Source organism: Phascolarctos cinereus, unplaced genomic scaffold (genome assembly GCF_003287225.1).
Source record: "Phascolarctos cinereus isolate Bilbo 61053 unplaced genomic scaffold, phaCin_HiC Scaffold_4;HRSCAF=312, whole genome shotgun sequence".
Lineage (NCBI taxonomy): Eukaryota > Metazoa > Chordata > Mammalia > Diprotodontia > Phascolarctidae > Phascolarctos > Phascolarctos cinereus.
The window spans coordinates 515244344-515260993 of record NW_027555847.1 but is presented as its reverse complement, the minus strand read 5'-3'; the positions used below and the strand labels follow the sequence as shown (position 1 = coordinate 515260993).

General features: G+C 37.5%; 1 protein-coding gene and 1 pseudogene across 1 annotated transcript in view; both read right to left on the bottom strand.

Moving 5' to 3' along the window:
* Positions 1–16650, bottom strand: part of TWSG1 (twisted gastrulation BMP signaling modulator 1) — a 66488-nt gene that overhangs the window by 33448 nt on the left and 16390 nt on the right. Inside the window, exon 3 of the mRNA XM_020985536.2 lies at positions 7155–7254. Within this exon, the coding sequence (XP_020841195.1) occupies positions 7155–7254 (100 nt within the window). The remainder of the gene's footprint in view (positions 1–7154; positions 7255–16650) is intronic.
* Positions 3008–6524, bottom strand: LOC110207757 (putative elongation factor 1-alpha-like 3 pseudogene; annotated as a pseudogene).

The window sequence follows — 16650 nt, the reverse complement described above, 5'->3', positions numbered from 1 at the left end:
TGGCCCTATCACCAAGAAGGTCTTTTTCAGGCAGGATTATTTAATTGTTTGCTTATTCTTCCAGCCTGCTTCCTACTGGATTTTATATTAGGGCTAGGCTCTGCATATTTCTTGAGGGATTGTCTAAGTGGAGCTTTTGCCTACTTGGTCCTGCCGCTGCTCTCTTGAGTACTATTATTCTAGGATTTCAGAGCTAACTAAGGCTGGGGACCTCTAAGTTGTCTGTGCTTCCAAAATGGTCTGACCCAGAATAAAGTATGATCCTTGACCTCCTGGTATGAACTTGGCAAGTTCCTGACCCAGATCTGGATCCACACACCATTCCTGTGGGCTTGTCTCTGGTTGAAAGTTCTATACGTTGCTGATGGACTTAGCCAGTATCAGCCAGCTGGCAACCTCTGTTGGTGTAGATCACCAGAACTGCAGTCTCCCCTTTCAACTGGGACTCTTGCCTTGGTTATTCTGCTAAAGGCTTCAGGTTGAGCTAGAGGCTGTAACTGAGATCCTGCTTAGCTCCTGGAATAAGAGCCACACAGTTGCTATTTGCTTTTGAATTTGTTCCTTGTTCTGTACATAATTAAGGGCTATTGACCTCTCCTTCTGGAATATCCCTTCTAGGTGCAGGTCCTCTCCTTAGTCTGCCTTGGATAGTGACTGACAAAACTGCCAGCTAACATTGGTTCCCATACCCTGCACAAGGTTAGAGCCCTTCTGTATGAGTCTGAGACCTCTTCTTCCTGGTGAACAGCTTTGGTCCTTTTTCAGTTGTCATACAATGGAATGTTCTGTGTAGTGTGCTGGTCAGATGCCATCCACGGTTTCCAAAGACCTACCTGTCCTCCAAGACAGATCTGGGTTGGAAACATGACTCACTGTGATTTATTTTCCCTTATATTTCATAATCAGTGTATGGTCTAGTATATTTTCTAGATCTTTGTGAAGAGATTATACTGAGGAACTAAGCTGTACTTTCTTCTATTTTGCCATCTTGGCTCCACCTTTCTTAATGTTTTACTTTTAATAACCTTATGAGATAGTTACTATACTGTCCCCATTTTAGAGATGAGGCAACAGGCTCAGAAAAGTTTTACAGGAATATAAATTTAGAAGTGGAAGGGATCTCTGACAAAATCTAGTCTAGTTACATTTTACAGATGAGGATACCAAGGTCTATAGAAGTTAAGTGACTTTCCCAACTTCATACAAGTAGCAAATGACAGAGATAACATTTGAACCCAGGTCCTTTGATTCCAAATCCAGTGCTTTTTCCCCTATACTACAAAGTCTCAAGGTTGAATCTATCTGGAGTCATCTAACTAGTATATGTTAGAGCCCAGAGCCTAAAAGAAATTCTCTTGATTCCAAGTCTTATATATTCTTTCAAACTACCACTCCTTCTCTGATTTCAAATATATGCTAAACAATTTGATAGCCTAAAAGAGGTGTCCACATGATTAAAACCTGACATTTTACTTCACATTTCAATAGATATGTGATCTCACCGATTTGAGCACTCCTGTTAATATTACAGATAGAAACCCATTCTAGTGCTATGTTTGTTCATGTCCTACTGCAAATTCTATAGTGGAGATCTACCTCACGTGCTTAAAGTATCTTGGTCTCCTGACATGAAGTGGGTACTATTGTTATCTCTAAACCTAACTACATGACCAGTCCATATTTCATCTCTTCATCTAACTATATGACTGGTCCATATCCTTTTCTGGTCATACATCTCTCTAATGATAGATCTTGCATCACTTTTTGCATATAATTTGTAATTGGTAACACTTTGGCCTATTTATGCCACTATGTATCTCTCCATTATCTTCTGGTTGATGGCATCTTGAAGATTATGAAATTCCATGATTCATAGCCATGGACCAGTTGCCACTGATATAGTGGTTTATTTCTTTTAATTCTCAAAACAACCCTGAAAGGTAAGGGGTATTATTATCCCCATTTTATAGATGAGAGAACTGTGCATTAAGTTACTTGCTGAGGATCACAGAGAATGTCTAAAATAGGCTGTAAAGGGGCAGCTAGGTGGCACAGTGCCCTGAAGCACTGGCCCTGAAGTCAGGAGTACCTGAGTTCAAATCCAGCCTCAGACCAAACACTTGACACTTACTAGCTGTGTGACCCTGGGCAAGTCATTTAACCCCAACTGCCTAAAAAAATAAAATAAAATAAAATAAAATAAAATAAAATAAAATAAAATAAAATAGGCTGTAAACCTACGGCTTCTTGACTCCAAGTCTAGTTCTGCCGCTCTCGCTCTGCACAGCTGCACTGCAGAAGTGATGACACAAAGATGAGGTCTAGTGGAAGTGCACATTAAGAGTGCTGCACCATTTTCCAAATGCAATAAAAATAGCTCTCTTTTTCCACACTCTTCATCTCTGTTGCCTATGCAAGATATAGCTACTAATGGACTAATTCAATGAGCTTTTTACTAATTTTATTTCATAATTTTGTCAATATGCATTCCTCATTGACCTGGTCTTTCCTGTGTGGATTGCTAAAGCAATTTATTTTGAGTCACCACAGGTTTTATTGAGGACCCTTTTTAACAGATGAGAAAACTGAGGTGCAAAGAGAATAAGTAACATGCCTAGGGTCACATAGCTAGCAGTGGTAGGCAGGGCTACCTGAACCCATGTCATATGATTAAATCCAGCTCTTACTGAAATTACCGTTTTTTTTATTATTATATTATGTTATGGAAATGCTTGTTTTATTCCATAAATTAAAAATAAAATAAATTTTAAAAAATAACATCTAGCATTTATATGGTGTTTAAAGATTCGCAATGTGCTTAATAAATATCTCATTTTATCTTCACAATAACCCTGGCTGGGAGGTGCAATTATTAGCCCAATTTTACAGATAAGAAAACTGAGACAGAGAATGTTTAAATGATTTGCCCAGGATAACACAGACCAAAACTCGGGTCTTCCTGACTCCAAGTCCAGCACTCTATTAATTATAATACTTAGTTGCCTCTATTACACTTTTATACTATTATTTATCCTGACAATCCTACTTATCTGATATTAGAAGCACATCAGAAGACACAAATGAGAAGTACAGTAGGGGTAAAAGTATCTTGCAGGAGGCAGGTACATGGAAAGCAACTAGGAGTGTCCAATGACTGCCTGACAATGAGACAAGCCAGGAAAAAAAATTTAAACCGTAATGAGTAGACACAAATACTAAAAAATCATAGAAGTCTGTGATGTATTTGCTACAAATACATAATTCATCACTCTGTATACTTAAATAGTACTGTAATAGATGTTAGTAATGACCTCAAAACATCAAGGACAAACTAAATGAGACTGATTAAGCTTTGTTTAATGAAACAAGGAAATGTATACTACATTTCTACATTTTTAAAAGATTTATTGTGCATAACAAACCTAATCCTCTTTACACAACTCATCTCTTCAATATTTAAAGACAGAAATTCTGGATTCTTTGAGTGTTCAGCTCTCCAAGCCATATGACCCCAGTTCTTTGATCCACTGATGCTTAGATGGTATGGTTCTAAGTTCCCTTGCCATCCTGATGTTCCTACTTTCAATATACCCCAGCTTGTCAAGATTTTTTCAAAAAAATATGGCACCCAGAATCTTCTAAAATTAAATCTTACTGTTTCAATTATTAAACATTTATTTTTAATCCTTTTCACTTCCCTTAAAAAAAAACACTCCCACATAACACTCACTAGCTGTGTGACTCTGGGCAAATCACTTAACCCCAATAGCCTCACCAAAAAAAAAAGAAAAAAAAAACAACACTCCTTCAACAAATAAGTATGACCAAGCAAAATAAATGACCACGTTAACCATGGCTAACAATGTGTCTCTCATTCTGTATATTAGTTATCACTTCTCTATCAGGAAGTGGGCAACATTCTTCATCAATGTTCCTCTTGAATCTGGGCTGATCTTTTTTTCTCCTCCATATTAAACTGTCTTAATGGTCTCAAAATTCTGTGACAAATTTTTGGTCCAGTTGCTTCCATTTAAAATTACTGATTTTAAAAACTAAAAACTGCCATGAAACAAATGGTCTACAAAAATGTTCCTTTCCTCTTGAAGCTTTATGAGGCATTGTAATCATTAACTAGTCTTTTACTATTATACTTAAATGGTAGATAGAGAAAACATTTCAGAGACCAATCTTCCACCACTAATTAAGACTGAGTGGCAGGTGTTGTACTGAATATTCATTTAGCCTTCTGGGCAGATTTTGTGACCCTGCAAGCTCCAGTAGCATTCCTGTCAATGGCCTTGATGACACCAATTGCAATGGTCTGCCTCATATCACCAATAGCAAAACGACCCTGAGGAAGATAATCAGAGAAGCTCTCCACACACATGGGCCTGCCTGGAATCATGTCAACCATGGCAGCATCATTGGATTTCAGGAACTTAGGGCCATCTTCCAGCTTCTCACCAGAACGACAATTAACCTCATTCAGTCCAGCAAATTCCAAGAAATGTGAGTAGTGTAACGATCCAGAACAGGTGCACAGGGGGGTAGCTACGTGGTGCAGTGGATAGAGCACCGGCTGAAATCAGGAGGACCTGAGTTCAAATCCGGCCTCAGACCAAACACTTGACACTTACTAGCTGTGTGACCCTGGGCAAGTCACTTAACCACAATTGCCTAAAAACAAAAACAAAAAAGCCCCCAAAAACAGAACAGGTGCATAGGAAGCACTGATTTGGCCTGGATGGTTCAGGATAATGACCTGTGCAGTGAAGCCAGCTGCTTCCATGGGTGGCATTCTTACTATTAGCAGACACATTACCACTGTGAACATCTTTGACAGACACTTTTATGACACTGAAACCAACATCATCGCCAGGCAGAACCTCATTCAAAGTTTCATGGTGCATTTCAACAGACTTTAACTTCAGTTGTAATAGTGACTAGAGCAAAGGTGACCACAATGTCTGGTTTTAGGACATCAGTCTCCACACGGCCAAAATTTACAGTATCAATATCAACAATCTTGTACACATCTTGGAAGGACAGAAGCAAGGGCTTGTCAGGTGGATGAGCTGGTAGCAGGATGCACTCTAAAGCTTCAAGTAGTGTAGTTCCATCAGAATTGTCATCCTTATGAGTAACTTTCTATCCCTTGAACCAAGGCATATTAAAGCTTGGCTCCAGCATGTTGTCAACATTCCAACCTGAAATTGGCACAAAAGCTACTGTCAGGGTTGTAGCCAATTTTTTATTATGTGTACTGCCTTCCTTGACAATTTTCTCATATTTCTTCTGGCTGTAGGAGGAGGTTCCATTTTGTTGACACCAACAATCAGTTGTCTCACATCTAGTGTGTAGGCCAGAAGGGTATATTTACAGGACTGCCCATTTTAGAGATACCAGTTTCAAATTCACCAACACCAGCAGCAACAATCAGAACAGCACAGTCTGCCTACGAGGTGCCTGTAATCATGTTCTTGATAAACTCTCTGTGTCCTAGAGCATCAATAATGGAGGTAGAAAGTACGCTTCATCATTAGTCCATTGGGATTTTCTTGGATCATTGTATTCTTCAATGAATAATAGTGCTGTTGCTGTGTACAAAGTTCTCCTGGTTCTGTTCACTTCGCTATGCATCAGTTAATTTAAGTCTTTCCAGGTTTTTCTGAAACAATCCTGCTTGTCATTTCTTATAGCACAATAATACTTCATTACAATCATATACCACAGCTTGTTTAGCTGTTCCCCAATTGATAGTCATCCCTTCAATTTCCAATTTTTAGCCACCACAAAAAGAGCTACTATAAATATTTTTTGTACAAATAGTTCCTTTCCCTTCTTTTGGATGTCTTTGGGATACAGACCTAGCAGTGCTATTGCTGGACCAAAGGGTATGCAGTTTTACAGCCCTTTGGGCATAGTTCCAGACTGTTCTTCAGAATGGTTGGATCAGTTCATAATTCCACAAACAATATAATATATGAAGTACTTATTATGTGCAATGTGCCAAGCTCTGCGGAAGATACTAAGCTTAGGCTGATAATATTTTGGCATGGAAATTTAGTCTTTCTAAAGTTACTCTAATCTAACACCTTCAGTTCACGGATGAGAAAACTATACCCTAGCGAGATTAAGTTATTCCCTGCCTCCCCTCCCTTCCCCCCCAACCCCTTACATACAATTTATGGGACTCCACCTGGAAGATGAGAAAAGGTCTTCTTCTCCATACTTGGCACTCTTTTGTACCCTACAGTTGACAAATTTCTACCTCCTACTTTTCTAACCTTCATAATTAAGAATTATAGTCTACCTAAGGGAAACCTTTTTCTCCTAGTATTCATTCTTATTCTTATTCAACTCAGCCCTCCTTCTCTAGTCCCTATGTCCCTTCTGCTTACCCCTTCCTTCCACTCTTGAATACTGACTTTATTGTTAACAAATGGTCACCCTAGATTTCTGCCTTTCACAGTCCTATCTTCTGGCTCTCCCAGACACCCAGCTTTCACCTGAAGATAGTCCATTTCTTGCCACTTTCTCCAAAGTTGACTATTCCTTGCTAAGTGCCTCCAAATATACAGGATTAAGGAGGACCAATCAGTATATTCTTTGCTTTCCATAGCTATAAGGTATGCTATAAATAACCATTACGGCACTAACACTCAGCACATTCTTCTTCTTTTCTTTCTTTTGTTTTTCTTTTTGGCAATCTATCACTAACCTCTCCCTTCTACCTATCCCTCATGAAAAAAACAAACAACAACAAACCTTTTTTCACTCTGCATTTGTTTTGCTTGACCATGCTTATTTGTTGGAGGGGTTTTTGGTTTTTTTTAAAGGGAAGTGAGAAGGATTCAAAATAAATGCTTGGTAATTTAAACAAACATCTTTCAAAGTCGAATCTACCTCTATGACAAATGAAGTAAAAAAAATTACAGCATGAAAGTTTCCCGAGTTAAATTTTATGGAATGACTTTTATGTATTACTAAATACTGGAAAAGGTTACTGAGTAAGATTATAGACTCTCAACTCAGGAAGCCTTTTACTTTTACCTATAAAGCAAAGAATATGAACTAAATAAGCCTGTAACTGTCTTCCAAGCCAAATATTGTGATATAGACAATATTAATAAGACAACCAAATATCAACTTACCAACACAATCACAGCATTCATCCCAAAGAGTGCCCAGACAAAGCATACACTCTTTGCAACATGAACAATTTCCTTCACCAGGTCGACACTGACAAAGCTCCTAGTAATAGAACATAGAAGTTAGATTTTTTGAATGTTTAAGACATAAATTACTATATCTTGAATAGTTACCTTTTAAGTGAATTAAATAAATCTTCTTTGATTCTCTTTAAAAAGGGAAATAAAGTGTTATTTCATTTAATTTCATTGGGTATACAGAGAAATATAACTATTTCCAATGTCATGTAATAACTATATGTTAGTTAAAAAAAGTTCTCTTTCCTTAACATCAAATTCACTTAAGAGGAGACTAAGATACTTGCATATGGACTAAAGAATCTTAAGAGGAAGTTTTTTTCCATGTTATGTTTCTACTATGAGAAACAGGATTTCATTATCTTACCCATTTCAAAATAAAAATAGCACAAAACCAAAACAGACCCCTCAATTTCCAAAACACAGTAATTTGTCTAGAGTTCCCCCTCTATCCATTCCTATCCATCAGATAGGTAAAACTGACAAAAAAGGAAAATGACATATGTTGGAGGAGCTGAAGGGCAACAGGCACATCCTTGGTGGAGCTGTGAAGTGGCCAGTCAATCTGGAAAGTAGTTCGGAACTATGCCCCAAAACTTACTAAACAGTAAGTCAACAAGCATTTATTAAGCACCACTCACATACTATGTGCCAAGCAATGCACTAAAGCACTGGGAATATAAAGAAAGTAAAAACACATTCCCTGGACCCAAGGAGCTTACAAGCTAATGGGTGACACTATCTGCAAACAACTATGTACAAACAAGATATCTACATGATAAATTAGAGATAATCAACAGAGAGAAGGCACTAGCACAAAAGACAGGGAAAGATTTTTTGTAGAAGAAGGAATTTGGAGTGGGACTCGAAGGAAGCCAGGGAGACCAAGAGATAGAGGGTGCAGTGGGACAAAATTCCCAGAATGGAGGACAACCAGTAAAAATGCAGTCAGGTGATACTTTAAACACCAAATAGATGATTTGATCCTGGAGGTGAAAAGGGAATACTGGGGGTAAGAGGTGATATGGTCAGACCTAAACTTTAAGAAGATCAATCTGATAACTGAGTGCAAGATGTAGTGGAGTAGGGGACCAACTGCTATTGCAATAGTCTAGGCATGAGGTGATGAGGGCTGTGTGCAACAAGGTAGTGGCAGTATCAGAGGACAGACTTTAGAACTTAGAATTGACAGGACTTGGCAACAGATTGGGTATGGAGGATGGGAGTGAGAAGTTTAAGAGGATACCTAAGTTGTGAGCCCTGGTAACTGGGAAGACTGTAGTGACCATCGATATTAACAGAGAAGTTCAGAAGAGGGGAGAGCTTGAGGGGGAAGACAAAGAGTTTAGTTTTGAACATGCTGAGTTTAAGACGTCTATTGGAGTTCATTATGCTCAAATAGGCAGCTAGAGATGCAAGCCTGGAGGTTAGGAGAGAAATTAGGGATAGACATATAAATCTGAGATACAGATGATAGCTGAATCCATTGGAGCTGATGAGATTACCAAATGAAATACTATAGAAAGTAAAGAGAAAAAGGCCCAGAACAGAGTTTTAGGGGATATCAATGATGAGCAGGCATAAACTGGATGAAGATCAACAAAGAAAACTGAGGAGTGGTCAGAAGATAGAAGAACTGAGAGAGCAGTATCACAAAAACCTAGAGAGAAGCAAGTATCAAGGAGAAGAGGGTGACTGACAGAATCAAAAGCTGCAGAGAGGTCAAGAAGGATTAGGACTGAGAAAAGACCATGTAGAATTCATAATTCAGAGAGCAATAGTAACTCTGGAGAGAATAATTTCAGCTGAATGAATCAGAAACCAGATTGAAGAGAATGAAGAAGAAAGCCAAGGGGAGGAAGTAGAGGCACTGACTGTAGATAGCCTTTTCAAGGAGTTTGGACCCAAGTGAGATGAGATATACAGTGAGTTCAAGAAGACAGAAGCAGTGGGAAAAGAAAAAGTTTAAGATGAAAGCAAGTTTGTTACCTATGGAACAGATATTCCAAAAAGCACAATGGAAGGGTTGGGTAGCATACTCACCTTTGACATAGCAATACCACTACTAGACCTATGCCCAAGAGATCAATGAAAAAGGAAAAGGACCCATATGTACAAAAATATTTACAGCAGTTCTTTCTGTAGTGACAAATAACTGGAAAATAAGGGGGTGACCACCCATTGGGGAAATGGTTGAACAAGTTACAGTATAAGTATAATGGAATACTATGTACATTCAACATGATAAAAGAAACAGTTTCAGAGAACCCTAGAAGACTTATATGGACTGATGCATTATAAAGTGAACAGAACCAAAATAACAATTTATATAACGTTTAAAAAAATTTTAATTAACAAGCACTTATCTCTCCTTTCCACCTCTCCCCCATAGGAAAAAAATCATAACAAACATGTATAACCAGGCAAAACAAGTTCTCATACTGATCAAGTTAAAACATGTTATCATTCTACATATTTACTCTTATCTACTTTATGTCAGAAGGAAAGGACCTTTCTTCATCACAGATCCTCTGGAATTATGGTTGCTCATTCTGTTAATCATTGTGCTTATCTTTCAAAATTGTTCATTTTTGTTATAAATTGTTCTCCTGGCTTTACTCACATCACTTTGTATCAGTTCATATAGATATATACAGCTTTTTCTTGAAACTGTCCCTTTCCTTATTTCTTATGACACAAAAATATTTCATTACATTCATATACCATAATTTGTTCAGCCATTTCCTCGAAGAGGGGCACCTCCTTAATTTTCAACTATTTGTTTCCAAAGGTGAGAACTGATATAAACGTTTGTACATATATAACCTTTTCCTCATTTGTCTTTTTGGGGCGTAGGCCTGGTAGTGGTGTCACTGGGTCAAAGATATGCACAATAACAATAGGTCCCTACCCAAACACCACTTCATGGTTCTTTTTTGGGCCCTCTTTGCTCAGATTGAACGTAAATAGTAACTGTTTCTCTTTTAGCCAGCAACCCTTAGAGTCTTCCCAATCTGGTTTGATTTTTTTTTTTTTAATTAAAGGAGCCATCCCTTGACTCACTTCTTAAAGAGTCCTATTCACTGAATGGGTGTTACCTCACTCAAAGTGAGAACCTGAAAAGACCTTAGCTTAAAAAGGCCAAGGTCTCCCACTGCATCCTGGGCCATCTCCAGTCATCCTGATCTATATCTCACCACTGGACCCAGATAGCTCTGGAAGAGAAAGTGAGGCTGGTGACCATGAACAGCCCTCCCTCACTCAAATCAAAGTCAGCTGCAAGTCATGTCATCATCTCCTTGATGTCATGGTCCTCTTTGAGAACAAAGGACAAACACAACAACAACAATATAAAGCTAAAATTCTACTGAGCTTTCCTCATTTTAAAAGGAATACATATATTTCATATAAAGGGATGTAGACATGTTTTATTTTTGAAAAGCAAAATGTTAATCTTTTACATTTTGATAGAAGTAATTCTCTTATGACCAAATGCTTTAAATTAATCCCTCACCATCTTCCTTAAATCTCCTGGGTTATACAACTTTTAAGTATTCATAGACATGCTGCTGCCAAAATATTTCATCAGTCCTATTTTAGTATGTAGGCCACAGTATATTAGCATATTTAACCCTACTGTTTTATTCTATGAAAACTCCAGGTTTTAAAAGAATATTTTAAAATCTTTTATTCTAAGTGTTCACAAAAATAGTCACTGCCATCAAGAAAAAAGCTTTCATATTTTAACTTATAGACATAAAAACATGCACTTTCTAATTCATATATTTATATTTTAGTAAAAAGACAGCTCAACTATATAGCAGCTAGAGAGCAAGCTTTGGAACCAGGAAGACCTGTTTTCAAGACTCAGCTGTGATATATACTGTGTAATGTCATTTAACTTTTCAGTACTCTAGGAAACTCTAAGACTGCACTAATGAAGAGAACTTACACAATAACTCTATACCAATTAAAAATCCAATCTCTATCCCTAGTTATCTCCAGTTAAACTGAGGGAGGCATGGGGGGGAGATCATTGCAGTAAGTTTCTCTAATAAAGTTCTTATTCAAATATTAAAGAATGATAGCCATTGGGTCTCCTTATCTTTTTGATCTGTTTTCCATGTAAGTTGTTTGTGCTATGAGATACTTCACACTGATTTTGTTTTAATATTTCTTGTTCCCTCATTAAATTATTAGCTTCTTTTTGGTCCATTCTAATTTTTAGGCAGTTTTTTTCTTGGGCATTGTTTTATACCTCTTGTGCCAAACAAATAATTCCCTTTCCATTTCTTTCTTCCATAGCTCAGGCATTCTCATTACATTTATGAAAAATATTTAAAAATTCTTTTTCAAACATTTGCTTCATCTCTTGCTGGAATTCTAGTTGAGTCTGTGCGCAAGCTGTGTTATCCTCTGATGCACTGCTTCTGTTTTGGAGTCATTCTCTTCTTTTGTATTTGTGTATTGAGAGTTTCTACCACCAGAATAGTTTCATTATAACATAGTTCTTTTTTTCTTTGTGCACTTCCGGATTTTGGATTTGATGTTAAGGCTAGATTCTGCCACATTTCTGAAGGGAAGGTCTGGGCTGGTCTTGTAGTTACTTTCTTAGAGTACAGAGTATTGTGTTATTCAAAGATCTCAGAGGCAGGCTAGAGACTTGCAAGTTTTTAGTGTTCAAAAGTGGTCTGATGCAAGGCAAAATCTGTTTACTATGGCAGCCCACCTCCCTGCTCCCCACCTCCCATTAGAGCTCTGAAAGTTTTTGACCCGGGTTAGGGTCTGTGTAAGAGTAGACTTCTGCTGAACTCTATTGCTATCAGTTGGTTCAGAATGGCAGAACTGTAGACTTCCCTTTAGTCAGGGATTCCTGCCTCAGTTATTCCTTTGCAGCCTGAGCTAGATGTTTTGAGACTCTTATTTGCTACTGCTGCTGTTGGCTTCTGAACTTCTTCCTTTCTCAGCCTGCTTACCCCAGAATGCCATCCCTATGCACAGATCGTCTTCTTATTCTGCCCTGGATCTGTGACCCAGAACAGGCTAGTGAGGAACAAATGTGCCAGTTGGCGACTGTCCCTGTCATGGTGGTCCAGTATGGCTCTGATGGAACCCTGTATGAAGTCTGAGATCTCCTCTTGCACTCTCCCTGGGCTCTAGAGTGCTCTTTGCACACCATGTTCCCTGTGCCCACTGTCTACAGACCTCCTTGTCTCCATATGGTGACCTGGGTTGGACAAATGACTCACTGTGACTTTTTCTGGATTTCCTCATCAGGTTTAGGTCTGGTGCATTTTCTAAATCTGTTTGCAGGAGTCTGTGGAGGGGAACCTATTACAATGCTTCCTATCACTCTGCCACCCCTGGCAGTCACAAAGTACAGAGGCCACTGATGGCACAATCTCAATGCTGACTAATACAGGTTGCTTACCATACAATGGAACTAGATTTAATTTGAAAACTGTATTGGCTTAGGCCACTGCAAATCAGAACTATGAAGCTCAGGAGATCTACCAGCTTCAGCTTCCCCGGTAGCAAGGGTTACAGATGTGTACCACCAAATCCGGTCCAGGTAATTCATAAAGGAAAAAAAACCAAGGGACAACATCTTATGAAAAAATGCTAAAATCACTGAAAGTATAAAAATACAAATTAACAGAATGCTAAGGTTCAGACTGGTAAAAAATTAAAATGCAATTGTTGGAAAGGCTTCAAGAATTCGGGACTTATGAATTGGTTTAGCCTTTCTGGAAACAACTTGCATCTATATCCCCAAAGTCATGAAACTATGAATTCTCTTTTACTCAGTGATACAACTCCTAGGCTTATACCCTGAAGAAATGAAAGAAAGAGGAAAATGAGATGCTTCATGGACATCCAGTTTGAAATGTCCAGTAGGTAAGTAGACATTGCCACTATCTTTTGCTTTCAAACAAGTTTCTTTCTTTCCCTGGCCCACTGTGGAAGAAAGTTGTGTTCCATAAAGTTCCTGTTCTACAATGGGTTTTCATAGAAGTTTAACTCACAATGACACAAAAGGCAAAATAAGGTGGAAAAAAAACCTCATTCTTATGCCTACTCCTTTTCATTTCTCATTTAGAACCTGAAGGAAAAGTCTGATATAGGTGATGAATGTGGGTGTCTACAAAAAGAGTAAGATTTATTTACATTTCAAAGGAAATCCAGACACACAATCCTATGCATTTCCTCTCAGTAACTTGGGGGTGGGAATGTGGGTGAGAGATGATGCAGAAGGAGTAGAGACAATTTTGGGAACTGTGTCCCCAAACTTAGGGTTAGGATTCAGGGATCATTAGCAAGTTGTGTTGGTGGAATGAACAGGGGAGAACTTGGAGGAGAGAAAACTTGGTGAGGGAGGAGAATACCAGGGAGAGTGGTATGGAAGACAGAAGAAACAGAAGAAGGTATAGATTTGTTTTGCTTGGCTCCAAAAGGCAGGAATTAGGTGTACTGGGGATAAGTAAATTTAGACTACATGTGAGGAAGAACTTGCTAACAATTAAGAGTCATCCTTTAGTGAAATAGGCAGCCACGAGAGGTAGTGGGTTGCTGGAAGTCTTCAAACAAAGGCTAGACTGCCACTTGCCAATGATATTAAATTATATAAAAAACTCTATAATCAGTGCCAGCTTTAAATCTATGAGGTTCTAACCAATGAAATTAAAACTTGAATAGTCTTAGTAAGGCTAGCTATAATATTGATCTCTGGTGATTACTGAAAGGGAAAAGAAAGGAATATACATACTTCTCAGCATTATAAAGCCTCCTTATAAAAGCTGACCATATTTTAGAGCACAAAAACCTCACAAACATAGAAAAGTAGAAATATTAAACACATCCTTTACTGACCACAATGTAATAAAAAATTATATTAAATAAAGAGCATTTGAAAGGATTAAATTGGAGACTAAATAATTTAACCCTAAAGAAATACTGGGTCAAAGGAAAAAATCACAGAAATAATAGATAATTTCATCAAAGAAAATGATAAGACAACACAAACACATTAAAAATATGTAATGCAGCCAAAGTAATCCTCAGGGGAAAATTTCTGTCTCTGAATCGTCACAACAAGGAATGAGAAAGAACTGATCAATGAATTGGACATACAATTAAATCTTATGGCCAGTCTAGTTAGCTCTGTCATCTCAGGGGTAAGAAGCAGGATCATAAGGAGGTGGGGGTGAGGGAATAATTAGTAAATGGAAATAGAGAAAGTAGAGAAGGAAATTCCAAGTGGAAGACAGAGTAAGAAGAATTTCTATGACCCTACTAGAGCAGGAGTTTTTAACTTCTTTTGTGTCATGGAGCCTTATGATAGTCTAATAAAGCCTGTGGACATCTTCTCAGAATAATGTGTATAAATACATAAAATAAAATATGTAAGATTGCAAGGGGAACTAATTATATTGAAATACAGTTATCAAAATAATAAAAAAAAGCCACAAATAAAACAAAAACCAAGGTTATTGATCCCAGGCAAGGAGCCGTTTTCCTAGAATCTAGAATATGTTATTAAAAGGGTAATTAGGGAATATCATGGCTTCATCAAGAACAAGTCATGACAGGCCAACTTTATTTCTTTTTTTGATAGTTACTAAACTGGTTGATCGAGGGAATGATAAAGACAGCACATTTGACAGATTCTCTCCTACTATTCCTATGGAAAAGACTGAGATGTTTGCTACATGATGGTGCTGCTAGATGGATTTAGAAATGGTTGAATGGTTGGATCCAAAGAATACTTATTAATAATTCATTATCACATCTAAAGTTTCTAATGGAGTATCCCGGGTATTTGAGCTTGGCCATGTGCTATTTAACATATTTATCAATTTCTTAGAAAAAGCTAGGCATAAGCTTAGTAAATGTACAATACAAAGCAAGGAACATATTTAATACAGGAAATGCCAGAGCTAGGATTAAAAAATATCCTGATAGGCTAGAACACCAGACTATGTAAGATTAAATCCAATAAGGTTAAATATAAGATCTTACACTTACAAAATGGAGTAAGCACATCTAAATAGGAGTTTGAAAAATATCTTTAGGTTTTAGTGGAATACTATACACTGCAACTTCCTGAAGTCTAGTCATGACTCCACTTTTTGATCATTTCCACACCACCAGAAACATGGACTTCACATCCCAGTTTGGATAGCTGAACTTTTTGCTTTATCTTCCTGGGAACCAGGCCTCTATCAGTACTTTCACTTCCTGTAGTCTCATGGGACTCTCTTCCCACTCCTCTCCCTTTTCCATAACCTTTTCGTGTGTTGGCTTTCTCCATTACAATGAAAGCTCCTAATAAGGGGAAAAGGAATTGGGAGGGAGAGAAAACAGGTTCTTGTTAACTGGATAAAAAATTAAATAAAAAAAAGAAATATCGGCTCCCAAGAAAGCCATATTCTAAATGATAAGCCATGTCATAAATAATCCCGTCTATGCAAATTCACTATATAGTCCATCATTTTTAAAATACTTTTTTTTTAAAAAATGAAAAACAAAGAATATAAGCTCCTTGAAAGCCAAACTGTCTATTTGCTCTGATTTATATTCCTAGTGCTTAGGAAAATAACTAGCACTTAATAAATTTGCCAGTTATCTATCTGTCTCACACCATGAGAATCAATAGTGTGAATGGCGGCCAAGAAAGCCAATGCAAATTTCAGTTGTATGAAGAGGCCTCTTGTACACAACTGTGGAGATGATGCTGCACTTATTTTACTCTATGTTGGCTGTACGAGATCTTCTTCAATACTCTGCTCAATTCTGGGCATATCATTTTAGAAAATACATTGTTAATGGAGAGTGACCAGAGGATGGGAACCAGGATAGTTAACTAATTACTTTGAGTTCTTTAACTCTAAGATTTTGATTCTTGAGAGGTCATTCAAATTTTAAAAATGTGTACAAGTTGAACATAAGACAGTATCTGTGTACATTATAGTAGTCTGAATTTGTGAGGCTGTATATGACACCTTTTACCAGAAGAGTTCAAAGTTTCTTTCCCTTTCCCCCCTACCTCTCCCTCAACAATTAGCTTAAGATACCTCATTCATTATTCTAAATAACACAAAAGTAATGACAACTTAGTAACTTTTATTATAAAATTTGATACTTTAAAGTAGTCACAGTTCATTTTACTGCTATGTATCTGTGTCCTGTTTCAAATTTTAATCAAAGGGTATGCAATAGAACAAGATTAATGCTAACATAAGTTTAAGAGAAACAGCCTATTTGAGAGCTGCCTGAACATGTCTTGATGATCTAACACTAAAGGGTACGTTTGTACACCCTCTTAACAGATGTGCTGTGCTTTGACATTTCAGTGGGAGTGGAATGATATGTTATGGTAATATGCTTAATGATTTATAATTTAGTGATTCTCTCCCAAAGT